The sequence below is a fragment of the Tursiops truncatus genome, chromosome 7 (genome assembly GCF_011762595.2).
Source record: "Tursiops truncatus isolate mTurTru1 chromosome 7, mTurTru1.mat.Y, whole genome shotgun sequence".
NCBI lineage: Eukaryota > Metazoa > Chordata > Mammalia > Artiodactyla > Delphinidae > Tursiops > Tursiops truncatus.
In genome coordinates, this window is record NC_047040.1 from 46,355,188 (window position 1) to 46,375,917 (window position 20,730).

At 31.8% G+C, this 20,730-nt stretch overlaps 1 protein-coding gene across 13 annotated transcripts in view; it reads left to right on the forward strand.

The window, feature by feature from the left end:
• The window catches only part of CALCRL (calcitonin receptor like receptor), a 107,336-nt gene that overhangs the window by 57,222 nt on the left and 29,384 nt on the right, over positions 1-20,730 (forward strand). For 7 of the 13 annotated variants that reach the window (XM_073807505.1, XM_073807504.1, XM_019931547.3 and 4 more), the window contains 7 exons: positions 2,868-2,957; positions 3,145-3,233; positions 4,287-4,379; positions 6,677-6,809; positions 9,517-9,627; positions 9,725-9,837; positions 11,230-11,321. In XM_073807505.1, coding sequence (XP_073663606.1) covers positions 4,326-4,379; positions 6,677-6,809; positions 9,517-9,627; positions 9,725-9,837; positions 11,230-11,321 — 503 coding nt within the window. In that variant the 5' untranslated portion in view covers positions 2,868-2,957; positions 3,145-3,233; positions 4,287-4,325. The remainder of the gene's footprint in view (positions 1-2,867; positions 2,958-3,144; positions 3,234-4,286; positions 4,380-6,676; positions 6,810-9,516; positions 9,628-9,724; positions 9,838-11,229; positions 11,322-20,730) is intronic. The other 6 variants (XM_073807508.1, XM_019931548.3, XM_033859969.2 and 3 more) reach the window with 2 other exon arrangements.

The window sequence follows — 20,730 nt, forward strand, 5'->3', positions numbered from 1 at the left end:
CTGTTAGCCAACTTTATAGTGACTGGATAAATAAAAGGAGGAGAGAATATGGCTTAGGGCCTCTGAAAATCCAAGATATTTTGGAAATGAAGGAGTGGAAAACAAAAGTTGGGTTTTTTTTCTTAATCTTGGAGTGAACATACACTTTTAATATTAGGGTTAGGTGACTCAACTAAAAATAAGAATTATTATTAAGAAAAATAAATTAATGGAAAATGTGTATATGTATAATAAAAATCTGAGAAAATAAGAAGAGGGTTTGAAAGGCACTGGATTTATGCTTTTATGTTCTGGTAAATTAGTATTGATTAAGTCACACTAATCTATTATGTTTATGTAGAATAAAACATGTTTTTACACTGAAGTAAGCCAAGAAGATTGGTTAAACTTTGTGGACTTGGAAATGTAGAACTGTTTAAAAAAGGTAGAACTGTCTTGGGCTGCAGATCTACTGAAATTTTAAGAAATGAACCCAGAATGATGCTACATAAAGCCTTGAGTGACTAGGAAGCTATATTTCAAAAGTTAGTTGAGGTCTCAAGTCAAAGTTCTTTCTGTGATGAAATCAATCATTTTAATTTTATTTTGGTGATTCTTTGGTCAAGAAGCTTGTAGACTATTTATAAGCTATTTTTTATTCTATGTGTACAGTAAAGAAAGTTATTTTGTTTCTAGTAGTAGAACCAAATCTTCCACTTTAATTTTGAGGTGTGATAATGAAATGGTATTTATAGGATCCATGAGGCTAGCAGAAACAGAAAATGCCAGTAACTACTACTAGTACCACTGTGATTACAGATTCACTTAAGTTTAAATTAGAGCTTTCTCAGTTTTGAAGAAGTGCTTTTCCCATGAAACAAACCTAAGTTCACTTGGAAAACTCCACTACCAGATTTAGTCATTTAACTTGACCTCCTTTAATTATGTACTTGATCTCTCCTCCAAATTGAATGGGAGCTACTATGTATTTCACCAGGCAACATGCAACTCAGTTGTCAGTAAATGGTTTAACTAGAACTGAGAAATTTACAATAATTTACTTAACAGCTTAGGTCAATTGATATCAAGTGAACTTCAGCAAAGATAAATTTGGAATAAGCTAAACATAGAAGAGAGAACCACTTGCTGAATGAACATATGAGAGGCTGTATACAAAGAACCAATAAGCTAAACCTAGGAGTACAAGTAAACATACTTCTCCTAGTAATAATCATGCCATTACACCTACCAATATGAGGCTCAATCTAAACTGACCTTCATATGTATCTGCAATGGCATTATCTATATGCCCAGTCATGATCCCTCCATTATTGGCCTAGGGAGCTCTTGGTGAAAGAGGTGATTCTTCCATAACTACCACTCGCCATATGTGTCTGCTGGTAGGGAAATTTAATGAGTCCTTCGTAGAGTAGATGCCTCAAGCGAATTGTATCACCACATGAAATGGACATTGCTAGATCTAATGAAGAGTACAGGTGTCCACCACGTTTTTGAAAGACTGGCACCCAAACTTGCTGCTGCATCCTTGATAAAATCAGAGATCATGAACCTGCCCCCTTGGTTAGGAGTGCTACAAGTTTACACAGTGCAGAATACAATCTTGTCCCTAGTAGCCCATTTTCCAAATCGCTAGGGAATAGGGTAAAGAGAGAAAGCTGTAAAAGTGGAATTACTTGCACTGATCAATATTTTGTGAGTTGAATAAAGTCCTCTTAATTATTGGTGCCAGGATGATCTATTGCATGCTAAGAGATATTCCACTAAGATACTTTTTGGAATTCTGATTTTGAAACCCATTAGATAAGCAACAAAAATAACTGCTATTGTTACATGAACTGTTTTTCAAATATGTTGGATATAGGAAAACTTCAAACATGTTTTTTAAGGCACTTTTTCCTTCAATTTTTGAGCCCATGTACACATGGAAGGTAATTTAGTCTTGACTCATGTAAATCATCAAAGCATTGCTTCATAAAAACCTATCTGATTTCCAAATAAAACAATATCAATATTTCTTTACATTCCTGTTTGTAAATCTGTGTGTTTTATATGTATCTAATACAGAAAAATGTGGATGACTAATGTTTTAAATTTGGCTTAAGCTTTATGACTTCCAAAGACAGTACAGTAAACTACTGCTTATTCAATATCCAAACGACCACAAGACTCAAAAACTGAATAAAGGACTTTATTCTGTAGGAAAGTAAACATGCTGATATAAGAACTTTTTTCCCTAATTTTCAGTGTCAGTATAGATTCAAACACTACTTAAAGTCTTCTAATAGAAGAAATGACAGTTCACTAATAGTTATGATTAGTATTCCTGATTGTAAGCTTAAAATCCTAAAGTACTTTATTGTTTCATTTGTTTATTTATTTATTCATTGATTTATACAGCAAATGTAAATTAACTGCCAGAGACAAAGGATACAAAGATCAATCAGATATGGTTTCTGCCTGTGAGACACCACACAAGCTAGGGAAATAGATATAACTAAGATTAACAGATTCCAATAAATATTACATAAAATTATTCAAAGGAAGTTTAAAATACAGTTTAATTTAAAAGTCCTTTTATCATACTCTAGTTCTTTGAAATTTACTTAAGTAAAAGATTCAGTTAATTGCTAGTGTTTTGACCATCCTGGATAAATGAAAATTGACATTAAGTTTTTCCATATAATGGAAAACAACAAATATTTGTGACAAAACTCAAATATATTGTAAGCAAAACAGATTTTTAAAAATTGGAATAGCTTAATAAAAATATCATTTTTCTAGTGGCATTTTCTTTGAAATTTTAAATTTATTATGGAAATGATTTTGGCTCATTGAAATAATATTAAATTATTACATCAATATTTCAGGTCATGACCCTGGATTTAAGAAATTTTTCAAGACAGTTTTGAGTATAATCCAAGAGAAAATGTGATTTGAGTCTGGAGACAATTGTGAATGTAAGTATTGGAAAATTAGATTTTTCTCATTGTTCCATGCAATAAAAACTAAAATATCAACTCATTAATTTTTGAATTGCAAAAACTTTGATTCATTGTTTTCTCTGTATTACAACACGATTTTTTACATCTAAAATTAATGGAATTCTTCCTATTTTTTTTTTTTTCTGGGTTGTATTTTTTAAAGATCAGCTAATAATAAAAGCCCAGTGTAGCTGACTGAAGAGAAAACATTATTTGGAAGATTGCTACAATAAAAAGAAAAGTTTCTTCTAGGTAAGTCATTGATGAGGGCAAGCAATGGCATAGATTCTGTGTGCTAGTTAATGGCATGCTCTCATTGCATGTGATAATGCAAATGCTAAGTAAAATGAAGAAAAGTTTTTTATAATTCTTATTCTAACATTTGCCCTATAATAAAAATCATGACATGTTTCCTAACAAAATCAAATCTAAGTTCATAGTCCACTGGCAAATATCTATTGATTAGATTTTTATCTCCTTTGAAAAATATTTTTTACTCATTCAGTTAAATAAATACTATATTTTATGACTAAACCATGGTCATCTATATTTCATAAAAATACTGCCAGAGTATGTTGATCATGGAACTTAGAGGGAGTAAGCATTATACACGTTACTCCTGCAATGTTTGTCTCTTAGAATTAAGAAGTTAGCAGAGAACTGTATCTATCATTAGAAATACTCAACAGAAATACTTTTATTTGGTATTTCCCATCTCCTGTAACCTTATTTTAATAATATAGATGACTTAGGGAATCTTTTACTTTTGATTAAAAACTTGAATGCTGAAGTGAAGAATAATTTCTATTAATTCATAAGGCCATTTTTATGACTTATGGATGTTAACTCTCAAGAAATTGGCCCAAATACAAATTTTTCCCTTAAACTGTTGAAGAGTCATAAAATTAAAAATAATATTAATACTTATCGGAAATAAAGGTAAGCTTTATAGTAAAATATGCTATCAAAATTTGTGCTTTTATGTTCTCGTGAAACTCTTTACTTTGTACTTTTTATCCCAACTTTGGTAAAGGTAAAGAAAGTGAGATGTTTTCTAATTACTTAAAAATATATCTGTAAGAGGCTTTCCTGCTTGTAAGGCTAATTAAGTTAAATTAAAATGTATTTAATTAAGCTCTTTAGTACTTTAAGCCATGATGCTCTTAACATTTGTAATATGTAAGACTATTAATCCAATCCTTAAAGCAAAATTATTGTGTAGTTTTAACATTTTTTCCATTGAGAGCCATCTATGTTTATTTCATAAATATTGCTAAATTATATTTCTTTTATTTTCTATTGCAGTTTGATTTATATTATATAACATATTTCATCTTGGCTTTAATGATGGAGAAAAAGAGTGTCCTGTATTTTCTGTTTCTCTTGCCTTTTCTTATGGTAAGCATAAATTTCTCTAATGTATCTCCCTATCTATGATTATTTCTGTTTTAACTTCCAACATACCCATAATTGATAAAGGCTAATAACACAAAAATACATGTAGTTATTGGATGCATAAATTAAGTACATTTTTATATCTAATCAACACAGCAATCATTTGTTTCCCTTCAGTGTACCTTTTTAGGCTTTTAGTCCTGTAGCAGGCACAACAGTATGATAGTGCAGTGTGGGTGGAGGGATGATGAACACAAATGTGCGGACGCCAGAGAAAAGCCATTACCAGAGTTCGAAAGAAAAATGGAATGGCTCTATGGTACAGTCGTACATAATAGATGAAATATTTTCAATCAGACCTGCTGATTCTGAGTTAGATCTATTAAAAAAGCAATTCCAACCTGTTGATTTTTCTCCCATTCTGCCAACTGATTGACCTGTATTGATTGAAAAGCACTTCGGAATCATGCACTATGTTTTAAATTAATTTCCTTACCCATTCACTCAAATAATTATTAAGTGCCCATTTTCTGACAGGCATGGATGCTAAGTTTGAGGCAGATGTGTATGTGAGTATGTGCATTCCTGCATGCCTCTGCATGTATATGCAGGGGACGTGGGGCTGGAGGTGGAGGGTAGACTAAGGATGACTAAAAAGCAATTGATGTACTCGAGGGGTCATAGGTCATAGACATTTAATTTTATTTTTATTTACAGAAATTTTTGTTCCTATTTTTCCCTGTTTCACATTAAAACAGTGACTATACTCTTATTATATGTTGAGAAACTCAGAGACATAATCTCACCTAATTCTGTGCCAGCAAATAATTTTCTTGTGGTGTTTCCAAGTAAACCCCACAAAGATTCAAACAAAGAAACTCAAGAAAAATATAGAAAACCTAAATGGGAAAAAAGCACAACTACTCTCCTGTCATCCTTTGTATTTAAAAACATTCTCAAGTCTAGGAGCAGTCCAAATTCTGCACTTCTTAGATGTTATCTTAAGTAAACAGACTGAAATTCAAGAAACAGGATTCCTGTTTCTTCAGCTCCCACCCTCCATTGAGCATGCCAATGAGCTGCACAGGCCAAAGTTGGTTCCCTGTAGGTAGTTCTGTAACAGATTACCAATCTGATTATTGTAATTTAAGGAATTGTGACCGTTTCTCTTGAATTCATTCAGACAATGTGCAAACTTGAGTTTTTAAGTAACAATAAAAATGATATTGATTTTATGCAATTCTATAAACTGAGAACAGGAGGAAAGAATTTTTTCTTGATGTTATAAATTTCCATTTATTACTTGTGCAGCACAACAGCTGCATAAATCTTTATTAAGAGATTAAAGCCAATCAAAGAATAAAAAAGTTAATATTAAATGGTGGTGAGGTGATGGTGAAACTTGAGTGGTGCCACATACTGAGGGACTTTTACTATTTATTTTAAATTTAAATTAAATTCAACTTCCTGCTAGAGAATAGAAAATCAAAAATAAGGAAACAAAATAGGAATAGAAAGATAACTGTTTATGGAAAATAATTAATAGGAATTATGCAAAAGCAAAGAAGAAATAAGGTTGAAGAAAGGTTTATACAGGCTTCATGCTACAAAACAGGAAAAAAAGTCATGTAGAAATTCAAGTATAAGTGAAGCTTAAAATAAAGCTACTGAAGTGGAAGAATATAAATATATACCTTGCCTAAAACCTTTATTGATGTGCATACAATAAAAATTCTGTTTACCAACATCATAAATGAACTTGTCATTATTTTGATTATCAAAATGTAATTATAAAAATGGCAACAATTTTAAGCATTTACCATGTGCTAGACACTTCCCCTCTGTTATCTTGATACTATTTTATCCCATTTACAATAAGAAAGCAGAAGTTTTGGTAGTGGTAGAGGGGGTGGTTAAATATCTTGTCTATTAAATATTAAATATTTTAAACTCCCAGTTAAATATTTTGACTCCCAGGTCAAAAAATAGAGGTGAATTTTGAATACAGCTGTCTGCATTCCAGATACATGGCCTGGAGCTGGCTCCCACAGTCTTCTGAGAGGGAACTGTGGACTATGCTGCTCACTGGGGCCATTGGCAACTCTTGGTGGTGGTTTGAAATTGGACATAGTAGGGATATTTACACCATGGAAATTGGCAAACACTACAAATCAGGAATTTCCCCCCAGAGCCTGATGACCCTGCAGTACATCACTGCACTTACTGTTTTTCAATGTGACAGACTGCTTCTCACAGACATTCTCACAATTCTGAAGTTTTATTTTTCTTTAATCCCTTAGATTCTTGTCATAGCAGAATCAGAAGAGAACCCTGGTGACTTAATTCAGTTGGGTGTTACTAGAAATAAAATCATGACGGCTCAATATGAATGTTACCAAAAAATTATGCAAGACCCTGTTCAACAAACAGAAGGTAAACATGACTAATTTTAAATGCACTTAAAATATTTTTGAAAGAAAACTACCTCATTACATTATTATGGGTCCCTTAGGTCCATTCTTAAAAACGGGTTAATTGCTAGTTTTTCCGGTATATGTGCAGTTTTAATTATTTACTTATGAAGAACATTTTACGATGCAATTATCTTGCCTCTTTTTAAAAATTCTAATAAAAATATGTGTGACAGGGATATTTTTAGTAACTTTTTTATGGTATAAAGATATTTAAAATATCAAATAAGTATGTGTCTTGGATTAAATCAGTGACAGTTGATCTTCAGTTTATGTGATTTGTATGTCTTTTTTTTCAAAAGCTCCTTGATAATAGCTTAATAAAATGACAAATAATTTTTTTTTTTTTGCACATAACATACTTTGTGTGATACATTTGGTAGCAAAGCTAATGAAATCCAAGAGCTTCTGTTTCCATTAAGATATTTTTAAGGTATTTTTGAAACATTTATTGAGGGCCTACTAAGTGCCGTATATATGCTTCAATTATGAGAAGGACAAGTAGAGTTGCCAAATTTAGCAAAAGCAAAAACAAGTCCTGTATTTTACCTGGCAACCCTAAAGGCAGAGTTATGTTCAAAATGTAAAATGCAACACTCATAGTGAAACAAAGCAAAATGTGAAGACTTTAGATAATTTAAAATCTTTAAACCATCAGTGGAAACAAAGAATTTAACTTTGGGGGAAAATATTTGATAGTATAAAATACAATGTTTGTTATATACATAAAATGTTAAAAGTAGGTTATTATTAGTATTTGTAACTGTCAAAATGAACTTGCTTGTGAGAAAGAGAAAAAAAGCAATTTTTCCACATTGGGCAACTCTTGAAACCTTAATCTAACTGAACAATACAATTTGTTCATCTTCGGAGAAGTAGTTAGCTATATCTGCCCAAATATTTTTATTACAATATATATTCAGTTAAAACATGTCTTTAAAATATGCCAGACAATGATAAACTATCTGATATTAGCTCAATAGGGATTGAATTATCAAGTAATTAAAATTTGTATACAAATTCTTTGTTAACTGATCTGGCTTCTCACTTTATTCCATTAAAATCTAAGTGTTGGGCTTCTCTGGTGGCGCAGTGGTTGAGAGTCCGCCTGCCGATGCAGGGGACACGGGTTTGTGCCCCGGTCCAGGAAGATCCCACATGCCGCGGAGCGGCTAGGCCTGTGAGCCATGGCCGCTGGGCCTGCGCGTCCGGAGCCTGTGCTCCACAACGGGAGAGGCCACAACAGTGAGAGGTCCGCGTACCGCAAAAAAAAACAAAACAACTAAGTGTTATTAGTTTAAAATTATTGAATTAACACCTTCCAAATCATCTAGATATGTGTGAAAGCTAGCTTCAAATCTAATTGTTTAACAATAGGAATATATTTATGAGGGTTTTATAATAAAATAATTTTGTGATAAAATAAGTTCAAGATCACTGCAAAATAAATCTTCCTCTTGGAGAGGCATAATACACTTTGTAATTTTAAATACTCTAGAAAATCTTGTTATAAAGAAATGTTTATTTTAACTTTGTGTTCTCCAAATCTATTTGATTACATAATTTTTTAATGGAATACCTACTCATGTCTCACTCAAATGCCATACAACACAGTTGGAAAAATTCTAGACCTGGCAATCTATCATGCAGCCAGTGTTGTGGAATCTTTTGGAGCAGTATAAGGACTTGTTTGTGAGGCTTTCTAAAATGGTATCAGGAAATTTTTCTCTGATAGGCCACAAAATGCACTTTATTTAGTAATATGTGGATGCAAGCTATTTATATGAGTTTGAAAATCTCAGGAGGGAAAACAGACTATCTGAGGCTTTTTTTTTTTAACTAGAATTATTTAGATTTTCAGGCCAATAGAACTTTTTCTATTTCTGTGAAGCCTAGATTGATTCTGAGATTGCTGTACAAATCTGTTAATAATAATAAACATCTCATGCAACATTCAAGTTTCTATCTATGTGTGCTTACCTAACAAGGCGGAAAATTACTCTCTTTGATTACAGACTTATAACTTTGGAACATTTTGGTCATTTTATTTCTCTATGTCTTTAAAAAACTTTACATTTTTTCATGTAAGAGGTTCTTTCTCTTAATGTTGGTAAGAAAAGAATGAGAGATTAAACACTCTACTTCATTTGAAAAGAAAAGGAAGGAAAGTAAGAGCTAGAATTTGGTGGAGGGACCTAAATAAGTATGTGTCAGGGTTAATGTGGTGAAACAGGAAATATTGGAATGTTCATCCGTTCACTTCAGAAAATACTATAATTTGCCCTAAGAATACAGTTTCTAAAATAAAACATATTTTCAATTTCCCATAGTTTTTGAATTTCAAGCATAGGGACACTAATTAACCACTACTTTATGGTTAAGAAAACCAGCAAAGATCATGTGATTTATTAAATACATAGCTACCTTTGAGAATTATAATTAAAGCTAAACCTCATATTTTTTTAGATATTTCTAAATTTAATTTAACAATTAGTTATTCTAATAATTACTTTGTGAATAATCCAAGTAATTGTTATAAAGATTTTATATGATGCCTTCATTTTCAGTAGACAGTCTTTACTCCATGTCAGTGTGAGTCTACCATTATTTATGTCTTTCTATATAACTAGAGAGAGTTAGTAAGCCCTAATTTCTACTCTCCCCTTAAGGCATTTATTGCAACAGAACCTGGGATGGATGGCTGTGCTGGAATGATGTTGCTGCCGGAACAGAATCAATGCAGCACTGCCCAGATTACTTTCAGGACTTTGATCCTTCAGGTAAAAGCAGAAATTTATATACAAATATCCTTGACATCTATTTAATAAACCCTAGGTTAACTAAATTAGTTTCCTTTTTTCCTTTTTAATTTTAAAGAAAAAGTTACAAAAATCTGTGATCAAGATGGAAACTGGTTTAGACATCCAGCAAGCAACAGAACATGGACAAATTATACCCAATGTAATGTTAACACACATGAGAAAGTGAAGGTAAGTAATAATTATAAATTCAGATTTAATTTACACTATTTTAAAAGTTAGTTGCCGATACAATATTGGAGAAAATTTAGCTAGTGTTCATTCCATTGTAAAGCCTTTTCATCATAAAAACAATGAACAAAAATATCTTTGTAGAAATAATTATTGATTTGGTCATTACACCGAGGAAGCAATCCTGCTAGGTAATTCAGTGTCTCAGTATTGGAGTTCAGAATTTTCCAAATTAAACATACTTTAAAAATGTAAGAAAAAAGAAAATTTTCATCTGTGGTGGAATTCCTATAATTACGGTCAGGAATTGTGCTCAAATAAACAAAATAAGCCCAGCGGGGTTTACGCAGTTCCCTCAGCAGAAGGCTTTCATTCTGACTGGCTATTAGGTCACCTTCACTGGCATTCCCACTTTTAACATCATACATTAAAGTCAAGGTTATTCACAGTTTGTCTCAACAATAAAGCTTCGATACAAAGTGCCTGCATATATTTGCACGTGTGTGTATATTGAGGCAGTTTGTCACAGTGATTAAAGCTGAGTTCTGATTTCTGACTTCCTGTTTCTGCTCCTTACCAGCTGTGACCTTGGGCAAGCTGTAACCTCTCTCTGCCTCAGTCCCCTCCTGTGTAAAGTGAGGATACTAAACCCATCCACAAGGTTTTCATAAGAATTGACTTAATACAAGGAAAATATTTAGAAAACTAACAAGCCTATAGTAAGCATTTGATAACTGCCAGCTATCATAATTATAAATCATGTATTCTTTGCTTACTCAGAGAAGGGTTTGAAGAGAATTATAAAAATACACAATAAAATGGTAAGTTACAATAGAATAAAGACAAAAATCAGAGAAAAAGTCAAAACCAAGATAAAAAATTTATTTGTACAGATCAGAGGCGCCTCTAAATTACTGTTCTGAGACTTGTTTTGGAGCCTCAAATTTGTCAAACGAAAAAAAAAAACCCAGTTAGGAAAGAAAGCCTTATCTGGCATTTAAGTCTAAAGAAACAAACAAAAATCATTGATTTAAGGTGCACAAACTGATAGAGTGAAAATTGTCAATGTCCTCCAAAATGATAAATGTTGGTTTTCATATATTATACAACGCAGATCAAGAAATTTATTTCTTCATATGTTTAATATGTGACTCCTAATTTCTTAAATAAAAAGAGCAATTTATAAATTTTGATATCACCTGATAAATTTTCATAGATATTCTTCATTCCAGATGTATTCTAATACTCATTGGCTTGCAAACTAAATGGTAAGGCTATCAGATCACATGTTTTTAAAAATATAAGTTATTTTATTGATTTTGAGCTTACACACATGTAGAATTATAGTATTGATATGAGCCTTAATTTTTTTTTTATCCATACAAATTACAGACTGCACTGAATTTGTTTTATCTGACTATAATTGGACATGGATTATCTATTGCATCACTGCTTATCTCACTTGGTATATTCTTTTATTTCAAGTAAGTACATGTAAAATTTTTTTTTAACTTACTGATTATCTTTGGTGAATGCAGTATCATGTGCATGTTTATCCATGTGCTGATAAAATTTATGAAATATAGATGATTTATAATGTTTAAAATAAATTGAATGTTTAAAATAATTAGAAATATGTTGACTTTATCTTGACTTTATAAAATGTAGAGAATCAGGAGATTGATAAAATATCTGAAGCCTAACTTTACAAAATGAGTATGCATATAAGAATGAAGTCATGCAGTAAAAAGGGAGCCAAAATGAATATGTAAACCTATCCTTATTTGCTTTGGAAACTGCCAAATATTATAGGCCTTCCTAATTAAATTTTCAACTTCTTGGTCAATTTTAGTATCAGTATACATGGTACATTATAAGAACTGGTATTTTGTGCAAAAAATAGCAATGACATTTCATATATATTATTAAAAATAATAATTTCAATATATTATGGTTAGATTAATTTTTCTGGTTGGGGGGACATATTTAAAATAGTTTTAAAATTATATTTTGAAATTTACTTGCAGTTTATTCTTTTTTAGGGTGGAGGGAGAGTCAGCTCCAATTTCTTTTTTTTTAATTGAAATATAGTTGATTTACTGTGTTTTAGATATAAAGCAAAGTGATTCAGTTATGTGTGTGTATATATATATATATATATATACACACATATATATATTCTTTTTCAGATTCTTGTCCATTATAGGTTATTATGAAATATTGAATATTGTTCCCTGTGCTATACAGTAGGACCTTGCTGTTTGTCTATTTCATATATATAGTAGTGTTATCTGTTAATCCCAAATTCCCAATTTATCTGCCTTCCTCCAATTTCTTGATTCAACCTATCAACTGTGATTTTTTTTAATTGACAGGAAACTAAATTCTAAAACTGCATAATTATCTTATGCATTAACATGGTCTTCATGATTTTGATCATCACCAGTAATTAAAGAATTCAGTGTAAAGAGAGAGTTATATAGAGAGAGTTATATTATAAAATATAGCTCTATATATAGAGCTATATTTTATTGTATCTTCATCACCAGTGTCACTGCCATTGTCTCTCTCTTCCTCTCTTTCCTCCTCTTCTTCTTCCCTCTTCCCTCCTCCTCCCTCTCCCCCTGCCCCTCCTCCTTCTCCTTCTTCAACAATTATCTTGGAACATTAGCAGCTTCAGAACCAACTAAAGTAGTAGCTGCACATCAAAATAATCCAAATCCAGAAATTATTAGACACCTAGATGTTAGGCTCATTTGTAACTGGAGCACCAGCTTTTAGCCCACAGTTCATCAAATATTCAAAGTACATGAAATAATATACGAACCAACCAATGATTATTTTTCATGGGATCAAAATCATGGGATCTAGAGATTGCATCATAATTGCTGTTTTTGGAAACTTGCACTTTCTTAAGAATCTTCAACTTTGGAGAATTTTTAAAAAACTTTTTGTTTTATATTGGATACAGCCAATTAACAATGTTGAGATAGTTTCAGATGCACAGCAAAGCAACTCAGCCATGCATATACATGTATCCATTCTCCCCCAAACTCCCCTCCCATTCAGGCTGCCACATAACATTGAGCATAGTTCCCTGTGCTATACAGTAGGTCCTTGTTGGTTATCCATTTTAAATATAGCAATCTGTACGTGTAGGTCCCATACTCCCTAACTATTACTTTGGGGAATTTAAATGGCACTTTTGATTTATAACATTATCGAGGCACCATTAGAAACCGACTAAAAATATTCCACTCTGAATAAAGCTAATTCAACATTTGAGTACATTTTAAAATGTGACTTTTTTTTTTTTTTTTTACTAAATTGTGTTAAAACATGCATCAAAATAAGTTGAAGAGACTCTTTATCCTAAAATATGGAAAACATTTCTTAAAGAATAAAATTTACTATACTATATTTTGTAACAAATTGCCAAAATGTTCTTGCTCAAAACAAACTGTCAATTCTCGGTCAGTGCCTTTATAATTAGTTACATAATATCAGTTGCTTATATACAGTTTAATAAAACTTCATGTCTTTACTCTTGAATATACTCTTAGGTTATGTAAGATTTTTGAAATGAATATTTTGGAGTACGAAAAACTTCATTATCATTGTCTAATAGATTGAAAACTGGAAAATAAACCATTTCCCAAAGTGACAATTTTTAAATAAAGTCCTCGGGTCTACAGTGATAAATTATTTATGCTAATTGACAAAGTGAAATAATGTTACTGATGATAACAAGCTTATTGGTAAAATATGGCACTAAAACTCAGCTAATATTTTATTTAGTACATTTAAAAACACAAAATAAAATTAAAATTTCAAAATCTCACTTAGTATAAATTTAAGCAAGATATAGTTCTTTTTTCTTCTTTATTGCTGAAAACAAAATCTTTACAATTTAAAAATGAATGTATCTAAATTTGAAAAAATGACTCTCTTGGAACTTAGAACTAAATGATACAAGTAATTCCCTAAAATCTATGCAGTACTCTAGAACTCAGATTCTGAGTTCATTAAAATTACATATTACCACACATACAAACACAGAGAAGATTAATTTAAATGTAACTAATATCAGCTAAGATTCTTTTTCTAACATGGAGACTTTTATGACCATGACTAAGTATAAAGTAGATCAGCCTCTACCCTAAAGGCATACAATAGAAATCATAAGAGTTATTTAAGACTATCTTAAAAAGCTTCTTGGAGAAAAGGTTATGTTTTAATATTTCTAACCTCAGGAAAAAGAATGCAACCATTAATTAAAAACAAACTAGTCTTGAGAACTGCACTTATATTTGCAATATTTTTAAAAATTGAGAACAATTTAATTTTTTAAAATAAATTTTTAAATAAAGAAATATATACACCTATAATTCTAATACACTATTGGGCAATTTCATTTATTTTTCCAGTTTTATTTCATACTCATTTGTATTTACTCAGTTTTATTTGTAATGTACAAGTTATTTTAACTATTTTTACAACTTAGCATTATATAATTCTTTCCCTGTCACTAAGAAGTTTTTAAAACAACCATTTAATTGGCTAATTGGCTATTTAATTGGCTAACTAATACTGCATTTAGTAAGTTGACAAAAGTTTACTAAATCATTCTTGTATTTTTGAAAATTAACGTTGCTTCCAACTTTTCCTATTAATAAAATACACTGCAATGGACATTTTCAGCCATAACTTTCCCCATATTTTACACTATATTTTTAGGCTACATTCCCAGACTTGTGATTTCTTGGTGAAAGGGTATTTATCTTTTTATGGCTCTGGAGATATATCATCTCAGAAGTATTTCAAAATCAACATGTTCAAAACAAATTCATACTATCTACCTTCTCCTAACCCAAAGCAGTTTTTCTTCCAGAGCGACCCATCTTTACAAATAACACCACCAGCAATCTAGTTGCATAAGCCATAGACTTAGGAGCAATCTTTGATACCGTCTCAGTTTTCCTATCATTCTCTCCTCATACTCTGTGGATAAAACCTCCTAACAGTCCTCCAATCTATCCATTTTGTTTCATCTCTCCTGCCACCACCACCAACCTAGTCTTATCTAGCCTCAGTAAGTCCACTTTCACCATCTTCATTCAATGCTAAACATCGCAGCCAGAATATTTTCAAAGATTTATATTAAATATAGATCTGATTTTGTCATCCCTTGCTTTAAAAATTTTAGACTTCCTATTATAATTTATATAAAATCAAAGTCATTAATGTATCCTATAATTGAATATTCTGTATAGTCTCTTCCCTGCTCCTCTAGTCTAGTTAAATGTAGTCATCTTTCAGATCTAAACCTTAGCATCATTTCCTCAGTGAAATCTCTGTGATTTTTTTATTGTAGTACTTCTGAAACTGCAACTAGTTTGTGCTGAATGTGGAATAAATTTTTAATTACCATTTAGGAGCCCACCATCTCTTCAGATTTAATACTAATACAGCTGAGACCCTTCAGATTAAATGATCTCTTTTTATTTTGCATGTAATAAGCCAAAATATTTAGACACATTAAATTTCTGAAGGACACAAAGTTAAATATAGCAATTATATTGCATGCCAAAATCAGTATTTAAAAAGACGACAAAGGGTGTCCTAGAATTCCAAGTCCTATGGCTCCAATCAAGTTTGAAATTTAAGGATATAAATAAAGTTCTAAACTAACTCCATAAAACCAAATGTAAAATTAACAGTTTCTTTATGAAAAAGCCATGATTTAACTGAGCAAATGCTTGCTGTGTACTAATGAGGCAATAGTGGGACTGCCAAGGGAAAACAATATCGCAAGCCAGACTATACATAAATGCAAAGTATCCAGTTTCAAAGCTCTAATTAGACCAGTCATCTATTCTGTCTACTATGGACTGACTTTGTAAGAGGAAAAGAGTATGTCATAGAACTGACTTATCAGGACAATGAAGAAATTAAAGAAAATAATATCTGCTGATCAGGGAGTGAAGGTACCAAAAATGTTAAGCCAAACAACAAAATAAACAGGGAACAGCAGATGACTTCAATAATCTGAAAGACTAAAATGGGAATAGATTTTGTATAATAACAGAGAGAAAAAATAGTTGGCTCAGTTAAAAACAATAACAAAATAGACTGAACCATCTGTTGACCAACTGACCTTTCTGTCACCCAAGATTTTCAGATATTAGGTGTCAACCTAGCAGGAATTTTGAAATAGGTGATTTCTATACTGGGTTCATAGCTGCACCTAATGATCTGTAATGCTACTTTGAAGCCCAAGTCTATAATTTAGGAAAGAAGATTAGAATGAAAGAGTTAATTTTTTAAAACAAAATATATAATTTCAATATCAGCAAAGTTAGCATTTGTGAAAGTATTTTGCAGGCTGAAAGCAATCTACACAGGTAAACTACATTTATTATTGATTAGGAATTGAAAGAAAATCTGGTTCAATATTTTTATATCTGCATTTACATATATTATATTTTAAAAAGCAAATGCTATTCAACCAATACAAGTAATTTTAAACTGAAGGGTTAAAATTTTAAACTTGAGAATTAATTTATTTTCTCTGTAGAAAAACACTTTTTAAAAAACTGAAATTGTGTATATACATGCTAAGTACTTTAGCTTTAAAGATATAATCTGTAGACCCATTTCTCATTTTAAAAAGAGACGCTAAAAATTTCATGTTGCCCCAAACATCATCTTCATGTTAAACATATTGATAGACCTTATTTTTTTCAGAAAAACAGGTTTTCTTTTTTTAAAATCAAGAATACTATATGCAATATATATATATAACGTATATATATATGTTAATTACTAAAAATTTCAATGCTTTAGAAAAAAGATTTGTGACATGCTACATAGGCAAAACCTCATTAAAACAAATAAATATCTTGCCAATATATGGAAATTGGTTCTTGGCCTCTACATAAAAGAAAAATTAAGGTTTTTAACTAGTTGCATTGTTTATTTTTAGAGTTTATTCTGAAACTACAATTAACTATTCATTTTCTATAGTGAACTATAAAAAAGCTTTAATGGTGAGTTAGCATGATAGATATATACTTGATTTCAGGCACAAGTTAATTTTAATGGATAGTGTAATACAGTAATTAAAAACATGGGATATATGCAAATCTTGCCATCACCACTTACTAATAGTATGGACTTATCCTGATTTCTGTTTTTCAGTTAGCCTGTTTCTTTAATGAGTCCTAACGTTTAAAATACTGGGCAGAGAAGACACACACAGTACCTGGCATGTAGCAAACTTTCAATATACAGTAAAAGGTACTAATTTTGTCTTTAGACAATATCAATCATGTAGGCACATAGACTACACTTACTTAGTCATCTAACATTATCCCTATATAAATAGTAACTCAGGGCTTCCCTGGTGGCGCAGTGGTTGAGAGTCCACCTGCCAATGCAGGGGACACGGGTTCGTGACCCGGTCCGGGAAGATCCCACATGCCGCGGAGCGGCTGGGCCCGTGAGCCATGGCCGCTGAGCCTGCGCGTCTGGAGCCTGTGCTCCACAACGGGAGGGGCCACAACAGTGAGAGGCCCGCGTACCGCAAAAAAAATAAATAAATAGTAATACAAAGTAAACAACAACAACAACAACAAAAGCCCCCAAAATTGCTGTGGAGCTACAAAGAGCTATGGGAAGACAGAGGAAAGAAAGACTCATTTTGACTCATAGAATTGGAAGATTCTTGAGGTGATAATCTCACTGAAATGAGTGTTGAATAAAGAGGGTAGAATTTCAACAGATAGAAATTGTAAGCCATGAAAACTGAAGAGATTATCTAGTTCAACACCTAATTTTACTTATATTCTAAGTAGTTAACTAAGTTATCTAGGGTTCCTCCCCATCTATGTACTTTCTGTTTGGCTTAGTAATTTTATTTGACTTTAGTTATCTTTTAAAAATGGAGAATTGACCAGAAAGAAGCAAAGCTTCAAATTAATTTTTCTTTTTCATTATACATTCTCAGGCTTTATGAGAAACCTGGGTCAAGTTAGGCCCGGGTATACCATTCTAAATACTTTTTTATGTGTTAGACAGCCTTCACTACAGGTGAGTAGTTAAGAGTATGTTCTCTAAACAGGCACATCTTCTCTTAGATTCCACCTTCGTCAGCTACTTGCTGCATAGTATCGAGCAGCTGCTTTCATTTCTCTAATCCTCAATTTCACATCTTTAAAATGCAGATTCTATTAGTGTCTATATCATAGCTGAGATGATATATATGCATTGTTAAGTGGAGAGTCTCGTTTGGAAAACACTATTATTGGCATAGTTGTCACTCTTGCTCTTTCTTTCTAGTCCATTAAAAGATTTTATATAAATATTTAGCCCTGACTGGCATATTTTAACAGTGGGCGCTTTTAAAACATAATTAACAGTGGGCTCTTTTAAAACATAATTAAAGAACACAGTTTCTAGTTTTATGTGTACCACATTTTTAAAGAAATTGTTATAACGTTCACATTATAAGAAAAATAAGTATACAATGAATGAAAAATTTTATAAAACAAAGTAGTAGTATAATTATATCAGGAAAAAATTGAGGTTAAGTAAATTAGTCAAAGATAATAAAACTTTTTTAATGCCCACAAGATACCACATAGCTTACTCAGTACTTGAATTTGTAGTCTTTGATTTTAAGGCACTTTTAATATATACTCCCAGAACTATCTACTAAAATAGGAAAAGCCACTATCAACCCAAAACAACTATCCACTAAAACAGGAAATAATGGAAAGAACAGCACAAATTTAGCTCCATGAGAGCAGGAATCATCACTGCTTGGTTCCTTTACACATTCCAGGGCTTAGCACATAACCTTGTGCATAGTAGGCACTTAATACATTTTTAAGGAATGAAGACATGAACTGACTTGGAAACTTATTTCTAGGACAGACTTTCCCATGACTTATCTGTGACCTTGGACAAGTCCCTTGAGTTTGTCTGGCCTTGGCTGTCTCCATCAACAAAGAAAGACATTAGAGTAAGACTCTTTACAATTCTAACCAGTAGAAGCAACTGTGTAAAATAACATAGGATACCCTGCAGCTAGATCCAAAGAAGACCAAGGCCATCTCAGAAAATGCTTAACTGAATGGTTAATGAAGCACGTTCATATAGTCAGGAGCAATAGAAATCTTAGCTTTCTTCCAACTAACCTGGAAACAATTCCTAGGAGAGCTGATGTTTCACATAAAATCATTGTGTGTACAAAAATCTATCAATATCTCCTTTCTGCTTCTGAACCCAGTTCCTCATGCTGCAGTCATTCTTGCTTAGTCTAGGGTAGAGGCAACTATTTTTTTCATTTGTTAATTGAGTGAGGGTCACTGATCCATCCTAATAAAAACCAAGACCATACAAAAAGTTGATTTAGGGTACTGTTTGTTATTTTTTATTTAGAGAGAGAAAAGAAAAGTCTACTACTCATCCATGCTTTAAATTAGAAGCAGAGAACACGAAACACTATTTACCAGATATACTTCAGTTTTATATTAGAGCCAATTAAGGAAAGAGAGTGGGAAATAAAAAGAAAGGGAACAGAAAGGGAGGGGAAGAGAGAGAGACAGAAATTTGGGATTTGCCAAGCCCTAAGAGGCAATGACTCTTACTCATAATGATCCTTGGAAAAACAAAGCAGAACCCTTTAGATAAAAAAAATAAATAAGCTTTACCAGAATTAATTATAAATTATATTTTAATTACTGTTTAAAATCTGAGAGCATAGCAAATCTCGCTCTTACTTGCAACCCAGACAAAAGGCTCCATATTCTTGCACATAAAAGAGCACACGTAACTTGCATGGGGAAGAAGGTAGTTCTTTTTTTTTAAACCATCTTAATTTTGCTGACATTTCAGACAGTGATTCTAAATAATTTTAAAGCCAAGTTGCATATTTACAACTATATAGAAGATGATATTTCTCGGTAGTCCTGAATAAAATTCAGCAAAACATCTATTTCTCAACTTAATAAAATGATCCTTTAATGCTTATATTTCTGCTTTTCAGGACAAGTGACAGAAATTCTCACCTTTCTTTTTTTAAAATCATATTTGAAAATATTCAATCAATATTGTGAACCTTTCTCTCATTTCCAGTTTCTTCATATATCTCTTGAATTAGAACAAGTATGGCTTTCTTCTTTAAGCTATAACTATTCTCCTGAAAACTGTTCATGATTCAATCTTTAAATTGGTTTCAAATAAAGCTAACTATTTAAAGAAATCCTACATTGAAACAGAGAATAGAGAGTCTTATCTACAAATCATGTTCTGATGTCCCTGTATTTGCAAATCAGAGCTATCACTTAAATAAGTTGTTTAAAACCTGGCAAATCTGCACTGTCAGAAGTCTGACAATGGCTGAGTTCAGAAATAGTCACGTAGCGATCCTTGAATAACATACCTCTGAGTGCCTACCCAGGACCACCCTTGCTTTCTCCACTCTTGTAAGAGTGCATTCATTGTAAGTCTGTTGTGCACTACAGTTCTGAGATACATTCTATTCTATTGTATGTATTCTAGACTTCGTTCAGCTTAACACTGGATATTGTTAGTTATAGTTTTTCATATAATGTTTTATTAGAGCATACTCACTGAGTCTACTTCCAAAATAATGAATTTAATCAATGTGCTGAAACATCCTTCCCTCTCAAATGAACGTGATGAGAGCTGAAAGCATACCTATTCAGGAATGCGAGTCTTGACTGGAAAGCTTTTTAAATATGTCCACTGTAATTATATAATAAAAGCATTGCATTTCTACATTAGAGTATCAGATTTAAATCAGAACAAACTGGTGCAAGAAGTAATGGGTTTACTCTAACAAAATCCAGTTCCTCTATAATGTAA